Consider the following 24,110-nt stretch of genomic DNA (forward strand, 5'->3'; position numbering starts at 1 on the left):
GACACAGCGCATGGGTATCTCAGCTGTAGAGTGAATGAGCACTTTAAATAAAATGGTGGGTATAGGCCAGGGGTAGGCAACCTACGGCACTAGTGCCATGCACGGCACTCGAGGTGTCTTTCCACGGCACTCAAGGCTGCTAGAGCCAAACAGGGTCTGGCCTATCAGGAGTCTCAGTGAAACTTCAGATATCTGCTAATACAAAGAGGTAGTGATGGACAATCCTCAATTTATGCATTGCAGCACTTAGAGGAAGTGATCTCAGCACTTGTGAATGGGAATCCACACTGTAGTAGAGCAGCCTGCAGCTGCTGTTGCAGCTCCTGTCCTTGACCTGTACCTGCCCAGGCTGGTCCCCACTGGAACCCAGGGAAGCCACCCACACTGCTAGATATACACAGACCTGCAGAATAAGCCTCACCTCATACAAATAATATGAACAGCCCACACCCAAACATACACACAATCCCCACAAACGCAACACCACTAACAATCTACATACATGCACACAATCCCACATGCAGCCTCTCACGTGCAAAACCCCAAACAGCCCCCATACACTACCTAACACACAATGTGACATATCCATCTACACACAATTCCACAAGCAGCCCTCATACACAGCCCACATTCATATGTATCATACACGATACCATAAACTACTAATGAACATATACAATATAATAGCTCATATACGCACAAATACAACAATACAAAGCAATTACAGTAAAAATAACACAAGCAGAATACGGCAGCACACACACCTCAATTTAAAAAAAATAGGATCGGCAGGGCCGTTTGAAGGAATTTGGGGGCCCCAAGCAAAATGGTCATGGTGCCCCCCCCCCGCACACAAAGCCTACAAGAATCACAGCATAGCCATACAGTTTAAGTTCACCCACACTTTATATAAATAAAAAAGGTTTACAGTGCAATTACTGCTGTTGCATATAATGTGCATAAAACTTCCCTGTGTTCTCCTCACCCCCCTCCCTGTGTTCTCCTCATCCCCCCTCCCTGTGTTCTCCTCCTCATCTCCCCTTCTCCTCACCCCCACTCCCTGTGTTCTCCTCCTCATCTCCCCTTCTCCTCACCCCCACTCCCTGTGTTCTCCTCCTCATCTCCCCTTCTCCTCACCCCCACTCCCTGTGTTCTCCTCCTCATCTCCCCTTCTCCTCACCCCCACTCCCTGTGTTCTCCTCATCTCTGTGTTCTTCTTACTACTCCCCCCCCATGTTCTTCTTACTACTCTCTCCCCTCCCTAAGTCCTTCTTACTACTCTCTCCCCCCCTGTCCTTCTTATTCCCCTCTCCCCCCTGTCCTTCTTATTCCCCTCTCCCCCCGTGTCCTTCTTATTCCCCTCTCCCCCCCGTGTCCTTCTTATTCCCCTCTCCCCCCCGTGTCCTTCTTATTCCCCTCCCCCTGTGTCCTTCTTATTCCCCTCCCCCTGTGTCCTTCTTATTCCCCTCCCCCTGTGTCCTTCTTATTCCCCTCCCCCTGTGTCCTTCTTATTCCCCTCCCCCTGTGTCCTTCTTATTCCCCTCCCCCTGTGTCCTTCTTATTCCCCTCCCCCGCCTATGTTCTTTTTACTCCCCCGCCTATGTTCTTTTTACTCCCCCACCCCTCCCTCCCTCCCTATGTTCTTCTCACCTCCCCTTCCCTGTAGCGTGGCCGAGCTCAGGGTGCACTTCCTGTCAGTCCGGCCGGGAACAGGAAACTAAATCTCCTGTACCGCGTGGTACCCAGCCGGACTGACAGGAGGAAGAGGAGCTCGGCCACGCTACAGGGAAGGGGAGATGACGAGAGAGGCAGTGCTGCAGCCGCCTGAGGCTCTCTATAGAGTGCTCAGGCGGCTGCATCTTTATAGAAATGGCGGCCCTGCTTGGGGGCCCAGGCCAGCTCTGGGCCCCAAGCAATTGCTTGGTTAGCTTGCCTGGTAGCAACGGGCCTGAGGATCGGCACGCTACGGGACATCACAATCCTATATCGGCACAGTGCTGCTAAAAGGTTGCCTACCCCTGGTATAGGCACTAGGAATTCTTAAAATTATTTGTGACTTGCAGCACAGCGCTCTGTGTCAGAAATGTGCCCCTCCCCATGTCACCCATGGGCTTTCTTGACTTTTTATGCACATGTCCACTACAATGTTTGTTTCTTGTGGCTTGCTGGGCATGTGTGGGTGCATTAGTTTCCAAAGTAACCAAATAGACACACTGCTACAAAGTTCTCCCTCTCACTGCATATCTGCCAAAGATGGTCACGGAGTGTCCATTAAGGATGCTGCATAACTATATAGTACTGGTCTCCATTGAACATGCGTAGGAATGAATTAGATACCATTATATTATCTGGGCAGAAGAAGGAAGTGACATTATGTCACTGCCAATAATTAGAAGATGGCGGTAAATTGAATAAGGACCTGGTGGAGCGAAGATTGAGGAATAAAAAGGCGACTTGCGGGGTGGGGGGGAGGGAGGGGAGGGGAGAGATTGGATAAAAAAATTACACAGGGGGACAGTTAGAAATTGTTGTTGGGGGAGGGAATTTAACCCCTTAAAGACCAAACTTCTGGAATAAAAGGGAATCATGACATGTCACACATGTCATGTGTCCTTAAGGGGTTAAAATATAAAAAAATTTAATATGGCCATGACAGAGCAGCCGCTTTAAACATGGTAGACAAATACTAACAAAGTAAGGCGAAAGGTTTGATCAACTTAGGTTTACTGTAATTATGACATTTACACAAATTGTCATCTTTATATATTTCCTATTTTATAGCAGTAGTTCTATTTTTACAGGAACCACAATTATATGCATATTAGTAAGCTGATGACTCGTCCATTTGAATATAAAATATTGTAAAATCAATAAAAAAAAAAAATAATAATTATGTTCATTAAACCCTTCATGGAGGCTGCCTTAGAAAGTACAGTTGCCACTTATGCACTTCATATCGAGTGCTGTCTGAAAACCAATTTCACCATGATCAGCATCACTGGGCTCTCTGGATGCCTCAGTACTGTATGGGGGCACTTAAAGAGAAAGTGTTAAATTACGGAGACCAAAAATGGTCTCAATGAACAGATTAATGGAATTTCATAAAATAGTAAAACTAACCTATAGAATACTGAATAAAACACCAGGAGCGGATATTTAGAGGGAATCAAAATGCAAAGTATCAAAAATTTAAATTTTTTTTACATGTTAAACCACCAAAATGCTATTAAAAAAGGTACACATGAAATACACAAAAATCTGAAAAAATATACAGGTCTCAGCCCAGAAACAAATCAAAAAAGAAAAAGTATAAATACACATAAGAAAAGCTGGTCAAAAATAAAGTACATAAACTGATAAAACTATATAGACATATATAGTTCAGTATCAAGTCCCACAAAAACAATGTGGTAATACAATGCCAAGTGCTGTAAGCACAAAAATGTTACAGTAGAATTTAAGCACTGAGTGCAATTAGTCTAGTACCCTGCGAGAAACAGAAAATAAAAGTACAGTAAATCTTCCCTCTGTTTAAATCCACTAAAACCATAAGTACAGACGCTTTTTCGCTAAACAGTGCAATCGTAATTTTTTTATTTTTTTTTATGTGGAAGTAACGAACTCCCTTACTGTAGCGGACGAATGCAGTCACTTCATCAGAGGATTCATAAAAGCCTCAGTTATAAAGGAAATGGGTCTTCTACTGCAGTGGAAAAGGCAGAGCTACAAAAAGTAATAATCTGCTGTGGTAAATGCCTGGAATGAATATGAAATGCCTGGTTCCCAATAATATGACCTGACCCAGTAATTTATAACTACTGTTTTTTTTTTTTATTAATTTATCAAACACTTTATTAATACAGTTTTGTGAAGGGCTGGATTTAGGGCTTCATGAGCCTTGAGGTAAAAGTTTAAATTGCACGGCTGCATACGCAACAGAATCCCAAGCTCCATGCACAGAGCAGGCAGAGTACTGGGATGACATTAATATAGTCTGATACTAGTACAGTATTACTGTAATGGCAGCAGCCTATTTCACAATAATTAAAAAACAAAAAAACAAAAAAAAAAAACACCCCAACCATAATATTTATATTGTGTCCAGTTTGGGCATAATGCAAACATAAGTATAACTTAATTAACTTTATTGTGAGGCCTCTTTTTTGGATAATTAATGTTCCAATTGTCCAAGCCTGCAAATGACTGCGCTTTCAAATAGTTCCTTCTTAATAAACATGCCTAACATACATTTAAGAAAAAAAGAGCTTGGACTCCCAGGTGTGCCTAAAATACATTTTAGCTTATCAATGCCATTACAAAGCTAATTTTCTATTTGCATATTAAACTATTCCTACACAGAGGGCAAGCCAGAACCAGAACCCGAACAAGAACCATCATGCTTGTTCTGTAATGGCACAAGTTAACAAAACCTTCTTTGAGACCAGAATAAGACCTACCCATGGGGCAATCCTGTTAAGAGTGTTTTTACTCTTTACTCCCTTTAAATGTCTCATATTTTGTTTTTTTACTATGTCCCAGGACACATACCTTCTTCATGGCCCAATTGCTTGTTTTTGGCTCTCTTCCGCGCTTCAATTTTATCAGTATCAGCATTGACAGCTTCATACACGGTTTCTGCCACCTCCTGTTGCCAGCGTTCCGATATCACCAAAGGGAAATTCTTGTATAGTTCTTGATCACTATCAAGAAGCTGGAGAGATAAAATTGGTGGTACACTTAGCAGGACCCCGCATAAATGATGTACAAGATAAATTATTGGCATTCTATGCGCAAAGTAACATAAATCATTATTAAATATTATAGGTCCACATTCTATATATAAATATAGATATTCTTAATAACATTTTACACAGTGTGCCATTTATTTATACATGTCTGCAGAACACCAAGGTGGTATTATGTTTCCATATGAGATTTGGGCCTGCAGAGTCAGACACATACAGATATGTAAGGTGCATTAAGTTGGCTGGACAAGGTGCATTCCAATCTGAGTAGATTTGTAACGGCTCCGGACCCTGAACGGATGCGAAACATGCAGCCCTGGTACACTTGTTAAGCATGCCAGTAATAACATTTATACATTTCTAAATGGTCAACAAATGTTGGAATTTATTGGTCATTTGTAAATATAGAAATGGCATCACTGGCATGCTTACAGGGGAGCAGTTTTAACTTGACCAGTGTACCAGGGACTGCATGCTTTGTACCCATTCAAGGTACCTTACATTTATCTATTATGTATTTTTAAGGGGAGAATACCCAGGAGAACTATAGTACCTTAATGCCTTTTGTGTCCTCTTCATCAAACGACCCAATGTCAAAGGCATCTGCTGCATTAACCTCACCACGAGGAGGAATCAAGGGAGGTGGGTACTGAAATGGCAAAATACAGAAGACTTAAGCAAAATTAGCATTGCATCTAATGGGCACATTCATGGATGTTTTAGCAATAATGAGCACCAAAACCAATTTTTGAAAGAAAACCGTACATATTGTCTACTGTACAAAAAGACGACTCTGGTATACGTTTCAATAACATGGAGTTACCTTTTGCAAATACACCTGTTGCCAATCAATACCTTTGAAGAAAGGATGCTCTTTAACCTCATGTGCACTGCAAAAAATAAAAAAGCAAGAAATTCAATGAGATGTGTGTATTGGAACTAGGGTAGTGAGAATGGGGGCAAACTTAACAAGCAGACCACCTGTGGACTATGTGGTAACATTAGCCAAACAATACTCATCAACTATTTAAGAAGCATTTTAATGAATTTTCTTAACAGTTTCAATAATACGTTGTATCTGTTATACCCCTCCTCGTATTTCACAAGTGGGAAAAATGTTCATTTTCTGTTCAGGTAAGCAATGTTTAGACCAAATGGTAGGAACTTACAATCAAAAGAAGTCTATTTGGCTGTGGAGTGAACTTGTGTCCACTTTATAAAGCACAAGTATTAAGTGGTTTGTTTAGGTAAAGTAAGAAGGAAACCAGTAAAGGAACGGCTTATTTTATAATTTAATTATGTCCACTGCAACTCACAATTAAATGTAACAAACCGCTCCCTGCAAAGCATATATTGATGAATCCTTTGAAATAAACTAAGTTACAATCTAATCTTTGGGACAATTTTCAACATGACAAAAATATAATTTGTGAGCTAAAGATTTAAGAAAAATACAGAGACATAGTTCTTGGACATATTGTAAACATAGATAGGCTCTTCTTGAAGTCAAATATCAACTCTCTAATATTGGGATAGCAATTACACAGACTTCACTGAGAAAACAGTTATATCAAGCAGCACAAAATAAGTTCTAAAGTGCTTCACATAAACGCCTCTGATCCGCCTTCCTGTCCATTTTTATTAGTTTTTCTCCTCCAGATACATTTACGTTGATATTTCCTTTCCCTCCCTACACTGTAGACACCTTCCTTCCCTCAATTCAAAACATATCTACTCGCCCATCACGTTAACTCAACATTACATAAGCTTCAAAACTTCTGGTGCCTTCTGAGCGGATAGCCTCATACTTCATAATATAATATTGACGAAACAACTGCTTTGGATTTATCAATAATTAGATAAGCATGCTGGTTTCCTCATTTAGCCATCAAAATGCACAGCTAACAGACCATGCTGTGGTTTCCTGGAAAAGTAACGAGTAACTTTGGAAACAGAAGATACATTTTTTTCCCCATAACGCACATCCAGCCATTTGCTTATCTAAGTGTAATGAATAATGTAAACCACATAAGTTGACATGACAATAATTAGCCATCAAAGAATTCCCTCATGCCAACTCTGCAGCAGTGGCTAAGCAAAATGTATGTCACCTGAAGCATGGTAGTACATACCTGCCTCCCTGGCAGCCAAGTCTCTTGCTCACATCTCTCTGGAGAAGACCTTCCAATAAAGACTTGAGCTCCGGTGTGAAAGAATCTGGCAGCTCCACATTCTTCAATTAGATTGAAAAAATACATGAAGTGAAAATCACACACACACAAATATTTATGACTGACTTTCACCAATTCATCTCCAACAATTTGGAAGAGGTCCTACTATGAAATTAATTGGACAGATCTTCTGACTAGCGGAGAATCATTTTAATATAATTAGAAAACAAAACAAATCGATATTGTGATATAATAAAGTAAGTCATAATAATCCATACCATGGTGAGAGTCATGCGGTCAATTTCATGCTTGTCTTTGGTTTTGTGCTGCCTGAAAGGGCTATGTCTGGAGAGAGAAAGGGAGACCATCTTTACAATGTGAATTACCAGTTAAATAGATGGCAACAACAAATGACTGTGTATAATGCTGGTTTAAAGACAATTCACTCCTTAAAAATAGCAGGTAACACTTTAAGATTAGATACAATTATGCAATACATTCCATTATGTGACAATACATACCCTTTGTTTTTTTTTTTTGTTTTTTTCATTATGCTGTGAGCACATGTGCACACAGACAGGAGAGGACTAAAAATCATTAAAGGGTTGGCACAGAAGGCAACACAAGAGGCTGACTGGATGCAACGTATATTGTGCTAGAAAACCACCCATCCAGGAGATGGACCAACTATATGTAGTGCAGAGAAGACTTAAAGAAGGGCTTGATCCATAACATTTCTTAGATAAATAGTAACATAGGTGGGGCAGCAAGATCTAGAATAAATGCAGGCCAACTCCTCATTTATTGACATATTCATAAGGTAGGGTATTGTTAGGGGGGTACATCCACATAAGATGCTGTTTAGTCAAATGTTGTCTTTTCTTAGCCTGGTGAATGTAATTACACACATTTAGACCTACTGTGGGAACAAAAGTAAGTTGGTACACCACTGCACCCTACATGTTCTAATGACTGGCAGCACACCACTGTACCCAGAGCTGTAAAGTTTCACTACAAGGGATCCTATTACACCATCACGGATGCTGGTCATTTAAAGTAAATCAAATTGAATTATATTTTTCTTCAAACTATTAATGTATCTATATTTTCTTGCACTAGGGGGCAGTGTGCAACTAGCTTTCATGATTTACCATGAAGGGCACAGAGCAAGGTTACTGGTTACAGCTAATTCAATTGTTCAGCTGAAAAATAGCTATGTGCATGTTCTTTACAATACTTGAGGACTCTCATATAGGCAGCATCCGAAGAGTTGGAAGTTTTTTCAAGCACTTCCATATTAAAAACTGGACAAAATGTTATTTATTTTAGAGACCAACAATTGCAGTTAAACATGTCACAATAATTGCCGTGCCAAATCCAATTAAGTATCTGTAAGAGGGAGCTTAGATTTTAATGAATCTTATTAAAAATCTATGATGCAATCTAAACAAGAGTTCATTATCTTTAAACATTTGCAATTTTTCCTCCCAACATTCCTTTTTACATTTTCTTAAACAGACATTTGTGTTGGCAGTTACAACAGGTACCACTTGATCAGGGGATTTCAAAGGATGTCATACATAGTCGGGAGGGGGGAATACAATGTAAAGGTCCATGCCACACGTGCGGCTAACAATCTCTTGATAGAGGTTTTAAGATACCCTGGGTTCACACATGGCAAGTTTAGTATTGAGTTTTGAACAGGTTACATTTACTAAACAAAAGTAATTTTACATAAAAACAGATTGTGAAAATATAAAACTTCACTACTCTTAACTTTGAATTACTGACCAGTCATACTTCGATAACTAACCCAGTATTGTATGGATTTCCTTGCATATAGTCCAACTATTATAAAAGTAATGCAGTCCCCCAGAAGATAAATGCCAAATACATATTTGATGTAATTTCTGAGTTATAATTCTAGGCAGAGAATAAATGGAATTTGCAAAGTATCTCTGTATATTGCTTGTTGAATTTGATACCATTACCTGGACAGTCTGTGCACAGTACCAAACATTAACACCGATAAAGATTTCACAAAGCTATCACAGTTATCATATATCTGTAATACTGGACACTATAAGGCCTGGCTGAACTTTTCATTTTTATCGTACTGTCTTAAAAATAACTTGCTTTTACTTTAATAGCCAGCATACCATGCCTTGCGTGCTATTGAATCTAAATTGAAAATGTTAAAATGTAAAGGTGCTACATCAATTAACCCCAACAGCTAGCTCTCCGGTTGTTGAGGTATCAGAACACCCATATTTATTTTGCCAGCCACAGGTCGTTTCACAGCAGCTCCAGAGTCACATGTCGGCTACTGCGGACATACGCAATTTATTTCAGATGTTATCAATGTAGCGGTCCCTCAGGCACGTTAACAATTAAAGCATTATATCCTTTATAGACGGAGGTACACAATGATTACGAGCTGTACGCATAATGCAGCCAGATTGCCGAGGGGGAGTTCTGCCCTTCTGGCCAGGCATGCTATGAGTGCTAAGCCATGAGTAGCAATGCATTTGCTCAGATGTTGGCCAACGTTATCGCATCGATCATTTGCTCACTCAATCCAGGTGGAAAACAAACAAGCAGCTGTTTCCACCCGATAGAGATACAGAATAGTCCTAATAATAATGTATTCAACAGTATCAAATATTGTAAAAAATAAATAAATAATTCCCATTTTTTATTTATGCACGTTAGCTTAAACTTCCTAATGGCAATGTTTAACCCCTTAAGGACCAAGGTTGTTTTTGCGACCAGGCATCTTTGAAAATTAAAAGTGAATTTCAAACTCAAGGCAAAAATAGCTTAACTGGAAACATTCTTCAAGTCCAGTTCAGCTACTTTTAAGTTAAATTTGGAATTCACTTAGAATTCTTACTATAGTGAATAACCTCATAATTACCTCCCGCATAACACAGAGTCTCAGGTCACTTCAGTCCTTCGCACTGCGGTTTCCTGCCTAATTCTTTCTCCATACCGGGGTTTGGCAATATCTAGTAAATCAATATACTTTATCAAGGGATACTATTTTTAGGTCTGAATTTTTTCATTATCTAGCTTACATGGTTATAATCTAAATTATTTTCTGATAACATAAAATTTATAGTGCACCTGCTATCTAGACTACTCTTCAGACATTTTTACTGCTGTGTATATCTGGATTTTTCATATACCTTGTTTTTTTTAAGAAGAAGTTTATGCGCTCTTCAACAACTTTACTTTATCTTCTGTTTTAAATCGGCCATTTTTGGGTAGTTACTAATGTAAAATGTTTGTTTTGTTCCCCCAGGTAATAACAGATTTAACGTTGCATAGCTTTCTGGTTATGTCATTCCTGAGACTGGTAAACCGTAATTATACATTTACAAATATAGTAATAAAGATTTGAAGATTTTCAGTTAATAAGGTATTACAGTAATTACACTAATCATTTACTTTAGATCACTCTCCATAAGCTGTGCCAATATGTCACTTGGGGTTTATTAGATTAGAAGAAATTAAATGTTTAAGGATAACGGACACAATTTTATATGTGTAACATAAGGTTGGGCTCCATTGTGCATTCAAAGAATGTAGTCAAGTTATAACTTTATGTCTACACACAACAGCAGAAATGCATTTGTGCAAGTATAGGTGGCAACAAATGTATCAAACACTTTGAAGGGGAAATTTTAATCAGCAGTAGCTGAAAAAAACACTAAAGGGTTTGGACTACAAAACTGTATTCCTAATTCTATGGTGTCCCTTTACAATTTTAATAAATGACAGGAGGCTTGGTATTTGCTTTACCTTTCTTTACCGACACCTCCCAGACGCAAACGAAGAGTTAAATGAAAAACAAACAAAACAAATCAACTAATCAAAAACCAAGAAGTATGCTTTAAAACCAGACCCTTCGTACATCCTCTTAAACTTGCTGCTGCCAGTCTGCTCCAATACTGTGGCCTTGGGTTTTATTCCTTGGACCCTTTATTTCTCTGGTTATTGTAGTTCTGTTCCATATTGCTACTCTTGCGCTTGGTAGTCATTTTCATTACTGCTTATTAATTTTTTTCTAAACTCCTTTTCTATACAATATCAACTTCCTTCTTTCTTACTTGACGTTTCTGTTTTCACCTTTCTGTCAGTTTCCTTATACCTGGTCTGAGTATTCCAGTTGGGTGTGTGACTCTTTATTCCCCCCTTTATTCTACACTCACTTTTTGACCTCTACCTTTTGTTTATCGGCAATGCCCTTACAGCTGCCCTGTCTCGCACCAACCATGATCTCATGGTGGCCATTTTGTTTACAAGACTTCCGGTGTGACCTTTTCCCCCTTCACGCTTGCAGCTTTTCGTTACTGCAAGGTCTCCACCCTTCTTGTTCCCCCACATGTAGCATTTCTGCTGCCGGTGACATCCCAGTACGACCACCAGAACATTACCACTAGGTGGGCCTACTTGTATATCATTTGGGCATGTATCTATATGGACTGTTAAACACTTGCATGCCTATTACACTGGCGACTGACGATGACCCTGTCCTCCTACCCCTTGGGACGGAAGGAGTGGTTTCTCCCTTTGTCAGGGGAGACCACAGTGGATGAACCCCACTCCACATCCGGAGTTCTCAAGGCCACACCATTCTGCACCACGGCACCTACTGAGGAAATATTCCACAGACTGACAGTTCTTTGAACAAAGGCAAATCCATCATCCCAGTTTGGCTGAATGGACTCCTCCGAATTATTGAAAAACCTTTTCATTTTGGGATTCGTCAGAATCTCGACAAGAAGGTTAGCAGCAAACTTCGGGCCAAATGCCTGCATCCTTCATAAATTATGCTACAGTTAAGACATGTTGCACTGAAACAATAAAATAAAACAACAACAATAATAATTAATAAACTGAAAAGGGAATGTCAGGTCTAGAACAGTGTTTCCCAACCCAGTCCTCAAGGCACACCTACCAGTCCAGGATTTAAGGATTACCCAGTTTTGTCTAAGGTGTTTTTAGAAAAAAAAAGAAAAAACACCTTAGACAAAACTGGGTAATCCTTAAATCCTGGACTGGTAGGTGTGCCTTGAGGACTGGGTTGGGAAACACTGGTCTAGAATATACCACAGAGAAGTAGCACAAAACCATTTTGATCAAATCATGAACCTGTAAATGTTGATAAACATCTTATTTTAAAGAAACGCTGGTTTTGTAAATAAATTATAGATTTCAATATCTTCAGAAAGCCTATTATGCCATGGGAAGCAGAGAATGCGACCAAAATACATCACATCCACTCCGAAATATTTTAAATTCTGCATGGCTATGGATATACACAGAATTGTTACGATTACAAAAAATGATCGCCTATATAGAAGAGCGCTGATGATGTCCTCAAGATTAATCTGCACTTGCTGTGTTAAAAATCGGTTTATAATAAGCATGCGACATTGCTTAGTTTAGCAATGGATCTGTTCCGCAAGCTCTATTCTTTAATCTGTACTTTATTATTCCAGGCCGGCTAGTTATTTAATACTTGATGCCAGCTTCACGGGCTACATGACATCAATTACTCTATTTGAGGAGTCTCTATTTCTTTAAGAGCATCTCAAGATTAGTACCAATTGATCTGATAGTAAATATACATGTGTGTGTTCAAGAAAATGAAACAATGTTTTCCCCCAGACATTCCAAAATTAGTTTTCAGCAACTCTTAAATCACTTGCAAAGCTTCATCCAAGTTTAGTTATTGTGGCAGAAATGTAATGAGATATCAAATATGGACAGAGTATTATATTAACGAGACGATATGTGATGCCAATGAATTTTAATGAACTACAATGCCAGCTGCCAAAACATATTCCACTAGTTTATTAGAAGGAGGCAGAATACTAGGCATTTATAGATGTTAACTAACATATGTGAATGTCTAAATCAAAATTCTTAAATCAAAGTGATTTAAAGCTACAAAGTCAACAGGCTACGTTTTGGGAAAGAAAAGAGTGTGTTTTCACACATACTTAAACATGCATACAAACAAAAAGCTCTTACCTACACGAAACCATGCACAGTAATGTAATAATCGGATTTCACACAAACGTTCACATTAAAAAGTACCTTTTTAAGTGGAACACAAAAGGGAGTTTATTGATAAAACACAAAGGCTAAATAATCTATAGTGGAAGGGGTAATTGATAAATTAACACCTAACCTTACCCCTGCTTCTCTGCTTGTGTAGGATAATGATGGCACCCTTAAAACCTTCCTTTTCTTATTATATTTATTCAAATTATTATTTAAAGTAATATTTAACCTTACATTTGAAATTAACATTTTTAACAGTAAATAACTACAATGCTCGACAAATCCCAGGAGGCAAGTCACCATGGCAACTAAGAATTTTGTCCTGGTGCCTGGGATTGAGGAGTCAATTCCCTCCTCCTTCTGTCTCAATCCTATGAAGCTCTCTGCCGGTGCGCAGGGAGGAAGTGAAGGTAACTGTAATGACTCCCTTCTGACGCAGAGGCCGCGCAGTGGAACCGTAAGCTGTCAGGACACCATGTAAAGACTGGTCCGCTTGCTGCCCGCCCCAATTCCATCGAGCCCGCCCCTTCAACTGTACAGTCTTGGCGCCAGGAGGAAATAATTAAAATTCCCTTCACTGCCTCCTGGAGCACGGAGATACAGGAGGAGGAGTTGTAGTCTGAACAGAGCAACAGCAAGCCCTACTGTCACCACCTGCTGTCCAGTACACCACTGGACCCCAGGAAAACCACCCTCCTGCGCTCAAAATGTATGAAACAGGAGGGTGGCTAAAAATATGTATTTTATTGTGTGTGTATATCTATCATGTGTTTAGGTCTGTATGTATATTTGACTGTATTTAGAAAGATTTGTGTGTGTGTGCGTATCTATTTAAGTATATCAAATTAAAATAATTGTACGTGTGTCAGTTTGTTGATGAGTGTGCGTCAGTAAATGTGTATGTTTAGCTGAGATTATTAATCTTGATGATTTCAGCCAATCCAATGCTTACAGGAAAGCATTTGGAGCTATTGTGCATGCACGGCAAAATGCTGCAGCAATCAGCATCTCCTCATAGGGATGCATTAAGTCAATGCATCTCTATGGAGAACGCTCAGCGCCTCCATGCAGAGCGTGCAGATGCTGAATGTAGAAGATAGGAGACACTTTAGTGGCCGTCTGAGTGACTACCACTAGAGGTGTTGCTAGGCAGCAATGTAAACACACTGCAATTACAGACTATAGACACAGTGGTTCTGGTGACTGTAGTGTTCCTTTAATTATTGTGCTTTTGTTGTAAAAAAAAAAAAAAAACACTTTTTTTTTTTTAACTGGCTCTAGATTCAAAGCAAATTTGTCAAGTCCTTTAATACAACATTTAGAGAATATTCACTATGCAAAAAAATAAAAATAGACATGGGAAAAGACACTTAAAAAAAATAAATAAAAAAACAAATGTATATTTCAAAGTAGATATCGAAACCCAGACATCTACGGGTACCTAAATTTGCAGCAATCACTGTCATCACTCTAATAAATGAAAATTTAGTTTGCTTTACCATCAGTTACCATGACTCTCTTTCTTGCATCTGACAAATAGACCCAATTAAAACATTAAAAGTTATTTTCAGAAAAGAACAATAAGCCATATTGCAGAATTATTTGGTATGGAGGAATAGATATATAATTCGAATGAACTTGTTACATAATCCCTCTTTGGAAAAAGCACATTCAGCGGAGAGAACACAATCGCATCAGGATTGAATTGAGCATTAAAACTCCAATCCATCATAACACAAGAAGCACGTAGTACTAAACATTTCTACACTTCGCACTGTAAATTGCATCTTTAGTAATGCACACCATGGAGATATAACCTCCAATAAAATGTATGGCTTTAAAGTCATTTTAATTTCATCCACCAAGCACTCATTCGGAATACTTGCTGAAGTAGCAGTAGGTTTAGACACTGTGGGTTTAATAAATTTTATAGTCCAACCAATAAGACATTCGGAGTACATCTCTCACCGTAAATTTATTAATAAAGTTCTGAGCATTTCTCACTTCTGTTACAGTAGCGATACTAAAAACCATCACTGCCCTAGAGCAGAGGACCCATTGGAACTATAGGTCTGACCATCCTGGTTGTTCCTTATTGAACATGTTCATTCAAACCATATGATATGCCATCAATGGAAGACAAGACAAATTAAACACAACCTACTTTAATTGGTGTATCCATTGCTACGTTTTTTGTTTTTTTATTTGAAGATTTTAAATAATTTGAATACGGGGGAAAAGAGCATTTGCAAATTTCTAGCAATATTTAATTTATTCCATTTGTGCTTGTGATATTAAAGACTTAACTTCCATAACACAAATCAAACTCACAGCTAGTAACACATACTATAGCTTGCATTTTAAAACACATTGAATGGAATAATCAGGTTTCTGATTTTGTTGCTGCATCAGTAGTGCGTACCATCAGATTACTATGGTGTTCTGGATATATCCAAATTATTAAGAAAAAAAATGTAGGCGCTTTATTTGATGAATAGAATTTATGAACATGGCACTTACCCTCTCAGAAGTTTGAAGAGCATACATCCTAGAGAAAACCAGTCTGCACTGCTATCATATGCTGTTCCTTTCTGTAAGACCTCTGGAGCCATGTACCCATGCGTACCTCTGCAAGTAAAAAAGAAAAGAGATTAATTTATTAAAACATGGATATTACATTGTAAAATACAAAACAAATATCACACTATATCAAAAGAGAAAAAGGGATTGAAAATCCCTCCCACCTGAAGTCAGTGGATAGTCAATATATGGTTAAACACAGATCGGCACACACCAGTTAAACCATAAGACTTTCTTTTCCCACAAAAATCTGGGTAAGTATATGCAATTTAGTTCAACAAAGAATCACGTTTTTGCCTAATTTTTGCATTTTAAATATGGACTCCATGGAGTTTATGTTTCCTGTATAGACCTGCTTTGAAACAACTCAGGAAGAGATGCAAAGCCAGTGAACCACTCATGGACAGCTGTTTCGTTGTTAATGCAACTCATCAGCATGAGGTTGGTTACTGGCTTGCTATTGAGGCTTGGCATCACTGGCACAGCACAAAATAAAGAAACTTATGGTCAGGAAAAAAAGTGATTGAAAACCCCTTTAACCTGAAGTCAGTGGATAGCCAATACGTTGTCTGTACACACCGGTTATAGGGACACTACAGTTACCAGAACAACTAGCGCTTATTCTATTTGTTCAGGTGAGTATAATCATTCCCCTTCAGGCTTTTTGCAGTAAACACGGTCATTTCAGATAAAATGCTGCGTTTATGTTACAGCCTAGAGATAACTCCACTGGCCACTCCTCAGCTACTAGAGGTGCTTCCTGGGTGTGATACTTTTAGAAAACCTTCAATTGGAACACAACTGCAGTTGAAAAAATACATTTGATATGGTCACTTTAAGAAAGTTTTATTTAATGAAATAATTTAGATTTTCTTTAACAATCTTCTGTGGTAATATAAATGAAATGAATATTGCAGTTAGCAATGGAATCTTCCTTAGAATTGCTTAGCACAAAGATAACTCCTTGATTGGAACAATTAATACTGTCCATTAGACTTAAAACAGAAAGTAGGAGAAACAGGTAATTCCTGTTTGAGGAACGTAACACTCCTTAAGTTGCAACAATAAATCCCGAATTGGATAGTGGTTATAGTCCTTTAGACTCCAACAATTTTAGGTGAAACAAATTAGGAACGAGCAATCAGCTATAATGGACTTTCAGCAGTGCAAATAAGAAGTTATTGAGTCCTAGACGGCAGACATTAGTATGCCCTTTATACGTCAACATAACTAAGGGGCGTGGCTACCAGCATAGCAAGATGGCAACTTAAAATTTTCTCCTGCACTTGGGCTCCTCATCAAGGCGACTTATCCACAAAACTAGTGATCTCTGCACCCCAAACTGCAAGATGTGTCAACCTAAACAAAAGAGGCACACATCTAAAGCAGACAGGCTTAATATTTTCGGCCAAAACACACAGTGTGCAAATCTGGCCGCGCGGACACTTCAACAAGATGGCGGAGATGACTGATAGCGGTGGCCCAATACTTGATATGGCCGACCAACCGATGGAGGGAACTGTCACTAAACAGTTCCTTTTAGACCAGCTCGACGCACTGTCACACAAATTGATAGCTGGCTGGACGACTGGCCTGAGAAAAGATGTCGGAGACCTGGGCGCCTGAACCTCCCACGTGGAGGAAAAGATGGAGCAATGCCTAGAAGCACACAACAACCTGGTGGATCAGGTACAAACCCTGCAATCTACAGTCATAACAACAGAAAACAAACTGATGGATATTGAAGATCGGGCGCACAGAAATAATCTGCGGCTACGCGAAATTCCTGAAACCGTAGCGCCGGCTGACCTACAAGCTTACCTCCACGAGTTCTTCCATGCATTATCACCCGAAGTCCCGACTGCTATGCTGCTCTTGGACAGAGCACACCAAGTGCCTAGGCCCAGACACCTCCCGGACTCTGTACCCAGTGAAACATAGAAACATAGAATGTGACGGCAGATAAGAACCATTCGGCCCATCTAGTCTGCCCAATTTTCTAAATACTTTCATTAGTCCTTGGCCTTATCTTATAGTTAGGATAGCCTTATGCCTATCCCATGCATGCTCAAACTCTCTTACTGTGTTAACCTCTACCACTTCAGCTGGAAGGTTATTCCATGCATCTACTACCCTCTCAGTAAAGTAATACTTCCTGATATTTTTAAACCTTTGCCCCTCTAATTTAAGACTATGTCCTCTTGTTGTGGTAGCTTTTCTTCTTTTAAATATGGTCTCCTCTTTTATTGTGTTGATTCCCTTTATGTATTTAAATGTTTTTATCATATCCCCCCTGTCTCGTCTTTCCTCCAAGCTATACATGTTAAGATCCTTTAACCTTTCCTTGTAAGTTTTATCCTGCAATCCATGAACCAGTTTAGTAGCCCTTCTCTGAACTCTCTCTAAAGTATCAATATCCTTCTGAAGATACGGTCTCCAGTACTGCGTACAATACTCCAAGTGAGGTCTCACCAGTGTTCTCTACAATGGTAAAGCACTTCCAAGTAAAGCACTTCCCTCTTTCTACTGCTAAAACCTCTCCCTATACAACCAAGCATTCTGCTAGCATTTCCTGCTGCTCTATTACATTGTCTGCCTACCTTTAAGTCATCAGAAATAATCACCCCTAAATTCCTTTCCTCAGATGTTGAGGTTAGGACTCTATCAAATATTCTGTACTCTGACCTTGGGTTTTTACGTCCAAGATGCATTATCTTGCACTTATCCACATTAAATGTCAATTGCCACAACTCTGACCATTTTTCTAGTTTACCTAAATCATTTGCCATTTGGCTTATCCCTCCTGGAACATCAACCCTGTTACATATCTTAGTATCATCAGCAAAAATACATACCTTACCATCAAGTCCTTCTGCAATATCACTAATAAAAATATTAAAGAGAATGGGTCCAAGTGCAGATCCCTGAGGTACCCCACTGGTGACAAGCCCATGCTTCGAGTATACTCCATTGACTACAACCCTCTGTTGCCTGTCACTCAGCCACTGCCTTACCCATTCTACAATATTGGAATCCAAACTTAAAGATTGCAGTTTATTGATAAGCCTTCTATGTGCAACAGTGTCAAAAGCCTTACTGAAATCTAGGTAAGCAATGTCTACTGCACCACCCTAATCTATTATTTTAGTTACCCAATCAAAAAAAATCTTAAATCTTAAAGGACCACTCTAGGCACCAAGACCACTTCAGCTTAATGAAGTGGTCTGGGTGCCAGGTCCCTCTAGGATTAACCCTTTTTTTTTTATAAACATAGCAGTTTCAGAGAAACTGCTATGTTTATAAAAGGGTTAATCCAGCCTCAAAATCCTCTAGTGGCTGTCTTACTGACAGCCGCTAGAGGCGCTTGCGTGATTCTTACTGTGAAAATCCCAGTGAGAGCACGCAAGCGTCCATAGGAAAGGGAGGATCGGAGGCGGAGAGGAGAGCTCCCCGCAGGGCGCTGGAATAAAGGTATGTTTTAACCCTTATCTCCTCCCAGAGCCCGGCGGGAGGGGGTACCTGAGGGTGGGGGCACCCTCAGGGCACTATAGTGCCAGGAAAACGAGTGTTTTCCTGGCACTATAGTGGTCCTTTAAGTAAACCCATGTTGTCTCTGATCTTGAAATCCATGTGTTTTTAGAAGTTCAATACCACAGTGATGTGGTATTATGTGTCCACTACCTGCACATTAAGGAGACCTTGCTGAAACAAAGCAGAACCAAAAAAGATCTACCAGACAAGTTTGCTAACATCAGTATTCCCAGATCTATCCGCTGCAACGTTGAGAAGAAGGAAGGCATTCCATCTAGTTACCAGCACCCTCAGCACCTGATGTTGGCATATCGATGGGGATACCCGCTCAAGCTTATTATTTCCCGAAACGGCACCACACAGACTGTCCTCACACCCGAAGAAGGAGAGAAGCTGCTTCACAAATGGAAATTATCCCAGCCGAGCACACAACCACATGGCAGCGCTAAAGTGTCAAGGGAATGGAAGAAAGTATAGGCACCATAAACTCTCACCAGCTACCCTGTATACCTAACTTATTAGCCGAACCCAAGGGCTGGTAATGTATTCATGCACCACATCTATATCACTGATCTGACGACTTGATTCGCACAAATGGGAATAACACCTTGCGCACAAGCAGCAATCTAATAGCATTCACATATCCCTTTCCACTATCTAACAGAGGTGGTTTCAAGATACCACATATCCGCCTTCTCCCAAATGAGAACAGGCAGTCTAGCTTGTAAGCCTTACCTTATACTTCACAAGTTGTTTTATGTTTGATACCACAAGTATTATTTCGTTTTTTTTAACTGCTCCATTCATAAGTGATAGACCCCGAAATGTCTATGGGAGACTGCTTGCAGCATATACTGTTATGCAGAGCACAATTAACATACCACTGTCATTTTAGTGTCCGCACTCATGTCCCAGTAATGCCATTGACTAAAATGAAAATTGTGTGTCATGGCATCATTTATGTAAACTGACCAATGTATATCTATTTTGAAATGCCAAGGTATAAACCCATGCTATGCCCTCACAACTGACAGACTAATAGATGACGAAATATATCCAGCATTGGACTCTGCTACACAAAACTAAAGAATTGGTATCTGCAGTATATGTGGCCTATGGTTTTACTAACATTATGCAATAAATTGAAGAGCCTGAGTAGACTCGTACGTATGCTCACTACCCCCACGGTACATACTTTGTGTACCAAGCCCACCATCTGGGTAATGTTGTATATTGTTGAGCCTTACCTTTGGCTGACAGTCTACCCCTATCGACTCACATTATAATGAAGTACACAGATCCCCAATTGAACAGACAATCCTAAAAGATCGCTCACCAGGCGCATTTCTACAATGTTGCAGGGTCACTGGAGCCCCACACCTACAATATAAAGCAGGCAAAACTAAATACCGGTTAACGGATGCGAATACAGCAACTGATTGCAGAGCTACTCTCTTAATGCACGCACCTTTATATGAAATGTGTCAAAGCACTAGACTACGTCTTATCACCACACAGACCAAAGTCCATTGCAATTGCACCTTTTATGAAAATCTATTTGCACTATGTCAGGGGATTTAATATTCCCCAAAAGCGCCAATTGCTCTTGAAAGAGGTAAAAAAAAAGCAGGGCATATATCGCATGTCTCCAGGAGACACTTTTTAAGCGATCTAAAGCTCCCTCTCTGGGTCTTAAAAATTATCCAAACCAATACCACTCCATGCATGTCCATAAATCTAGAGGTTTTAGCATTTTAAGACACCAATCAGTTATGTATGAACCGCTTAGAACAATCACAGATAAAGGCCGATATTTCATTAATCTGCAATCTCAATAATGTGACCTACACCTATGCTCCAAATGACAATCCAAGGCTATTCCTACAACATTTACTGACTAAAGCCTGCAACATACAACATGGTATATTAATATGCTGTGGAGACCTAAACCACGTTCTTGAACCCATACTAGACACAACTCTTGCCCCTACCACACCCAGATTGAAAAGAAGTTCATCAAGGAACTTTAACAATAACATTACAATAAGATGATACTGAACATCGAGATCCAACAGCTGAGTCCATCCAAACCTTACAGTACTATGTATGCATAAAGCAATGAGTCGTAAAGTGATATGGCATTGTCACAGTTTAATAGACAGATCCAGACTACGACGTAGTCTGGGAATTTGAGTTATCCACATCATGTACCCTACCCCTGTACCCACCCCTCCTACCCCTGGTTTCTGGTTATCTAATTATTCAGTGAAACACTGGACTTAGACCATGTATGTATGTGATGGAACAGATGCTTATGTGCTACCCAAATCCTATACAATATGTGACGATTTATGTACATGTGTCTCACCGGATTTGTTCCCCAATGTTCTGTTTCTTTTTACTGTACCATACATGACTAAACAAATGTGCAATTAAAAAAATAAATAAAAATAAATAACTATATGGGGGCGGAAGTTGGCTTTCTCCTGACCAGACACCACATCAGAGGTCTGGGAACTTCAGACTACCGGAGACTACCTCTCTCGGCAGCAGGGGTTCATATTTGGGAACTCACAGACGCAATCAGCGTTGCTTCCTACTGCACGCGGGCAGAAGGGGGGCGGATGATCCCTCTGCTCAGGGGCATACCACTCGGTGCAAAAAACGCCGGAGTCTACCTTCTCTCCCCCCCCCCATTGTAATTGGCTCAGTGAATCACTGCTGATTATGTCAGCCAAGCAGGCAGATCAGGGGCAGAGCCAGCAGCTGCAGACTTCAATAAAAGTTTTACTTTATTTAGGGGGAAGGGGGTTCAAGGGGACTAGAAGGAGGGTTTTAACACTAGAGGATCAGGAATACGTTTGTGTTCCTTTAAGCCAAAAGGCTAGCTTTCCCCAAAGAAATCTCAAATTTGCAGTGATATTACTATTGCATGGGATTCTGGGTAAGGATATGCAAATTAGGGGGGGGGGGATTGTGTGCAAAAAGAGTTAAGCATACAAAAATACATTGTGCTAATAAGGTCAAAACCAATCAATGTATTTGAGCTCAGAGTGTCTTTTTAAGCTCTTGAGACCCATAACAGACCTACAGAAGGCTTTCTGCCAAAATAACACCATGAGTGCAGGCAAACAACATGTTTGTTCATTTAACCTTCTCAACCTCTGTTTTTTCTAGAATTATATTAGTCCAGTAAGATGAATTATAAAGATTTAAAGCATTAGTACCTTAAGGTATTATTATGGGACAAAAACAAATGGTAGGTGACTAGCAATGTTAGACAGCCTCCCCTCCACCATCAAACAGCAGTTAAATAAACTGTAAAGTCAAAAGACTATGAGTGGAAGTCCTAAGAAGATCTAATTTTCCAAATAAAAGAAAATGTAAATGAATATTCCATTTGCAGGGTGTTAACCTTCAATTCTGAGTTCCTCTAGGCTCTCGCCAACCTCGTTGGCTATAATATCAGTGCTAATTTTATAATTCTGAATAGATTTCATTAGTATGTAGCCGGTTTAAATGAAAGCGTACCTGCATAGGAAGAGCAATTAAATTGAATTCCCGCTTAATAATAAGTCACAGACTATTAATTATCTGAATCGATCATATGGAGATTCACTCCAAGAACGCAGACTGAATAGGATTATTATTGAAGGAGGAAAAGCTTATATTAATGACTTCGTTCCAGACCTTCCAATGGGTGACTTTATTAAGTCAATCCTCACAGAGCGATCACATCTGCGACCTTGTGTGAAATGAAAATTATATGACTTACAAGGATTTTACCAATATGTTATATGCAAAACACATGCATGAGGTTTTTGATGAAACCAGTATACAGTACAGTTGATTAAAGGATCACACATTGTATTTATTAAATCTTGATAAAGCCAAAGAAGTCATGCTGAATTTTTCTACTATAAACGATATTTAGAATTGCCCATTTAGGTTTACTTTATTGCACAAAATAAACTCCCTTTGTAAACAAGTCTAAAGGAGAAATGGTAAGTTCCTCACAATGGTTTCCTGTTCATTACCACAATACATTACGTGCAGAACAGCACTGTGCTTTCCACATCTTCTTACATATACACGAAGAGCTGCAGTCAGACATTTTAGGGCCCATTTCAAGTTCAATATACAGCGACTGCACTTTATGTTGCGTTCTTTAACCCTGTCTTTACACCCCATAATTTTAGATACACTCGCTACCTCCTTTATTATTCAAATTCTACTCTCTTAGTCCCTTTCTGTTTCAACCTACCCATGCATTTTCAGAACTTCCTCTGTATTTCCACTTACTCCCACTACCCCACCTCTATTTTGTTCTCTATGGCGCCCACATGTAATTTTCTAAAACTCTCTGTAGTCGCTATTTTTCTAGACTTGTCTATTTATCAATTGTACAGACAAAGAGCTCTAGCATGACTTGCTCAACATAATGCATTTTTTTTCCTCTAGTCATTTTGGGCTTTTAATCATTTTTTTATACTGTTCTTGACAGCAAAAATAGGTCTTCTTTTCAACCACCATGAGTCTGCACACCAATGACAATCCACGGGGAGCCGTCTCTGAGGCTTGCGGCAATAGAAGCAGTACAGGATGGATGAATCACATGTGATGACTCATAATTATTACTACTATTTAAAGGTAACAGTGATGGCTCTTATGTAGGTCCATGACAAAACAATTCCTTTATAACTGTTTTAATACTTCAATTGAGCAGAAATCACAGAGCAATTTTATAGCACCCTCATCAAGAAGCCATACTTTGATAACCCAATTGCGGAGAACAATCGATGGTCTCCACCATGAGCGGTTATGTATTTCTGCTTTAGATTTCAAGAATAAATGAATTGGACTTTTAACTGTGTAATTTCTATTGGAATCAGACATATACATCATATGGCATCACTGGTATAATATCCTTGTATAGTAAAATCAGCTCTTTAATACTAGTGTTGGAGTGCAAAACTAACTCCATGTTTGTTCTGTATAGCTTAGCCCA

At 39.4% G+C, this 24,110-nt stretch overlaps 1 protein-coding gene across 1 annotated transcript in view; it reads right to left on the reverse strand.

Annotated features, from left to right (window-relative positions):
* The window catches only part of GRK3 (G protein-coupled receptor kinase 3), a 268,042-nt gene that overhangs the window by 14,849 nt on the left and 229,083 nt on the right, over positions 1-24,110 (reverse strand). The window contains exons 13-18 of the mRNA XM_063454643.1: positions 15,512-15,619; positions 7,195-7,261; positions 6,878-6,978; positions 5,569-5,635; positions 5,299-5,394; positions 4,549-4,711 (exon numbers count right to left, since the gene is read on the reverse strand). Coding sequence (XP_063310713.1) covers positions 4,549-4,711; positions 5,299-5,394; positions 5,569-5,635; positions 6,878-6,978; positions 7,195-7,261; positions 15,512-15,619 — 602 coding nt within the window. The remainder of the gene's footprint in view (positions 1-4,548; positions 4,712-5,298; positions 5,395-5,568; positions 5,636-6,877; positions 6,979-7,194; positions 7,262-15,511; positions 15,620-24,110) is intronic.

This window comes from Pelobates fuscus, chromosome 5 (assembly GCF_036172605.1).
Source record: "Pelobates fuscus isolate aPelFus1 chromosome 5, aPelFus1.pri, whole genome shotgun sequence".
NCBI lineage: Eukaryota > Metazoa > Chordata > Amphibia > Anura > Pelobatidae > Pelobates > Pelobates fuscus.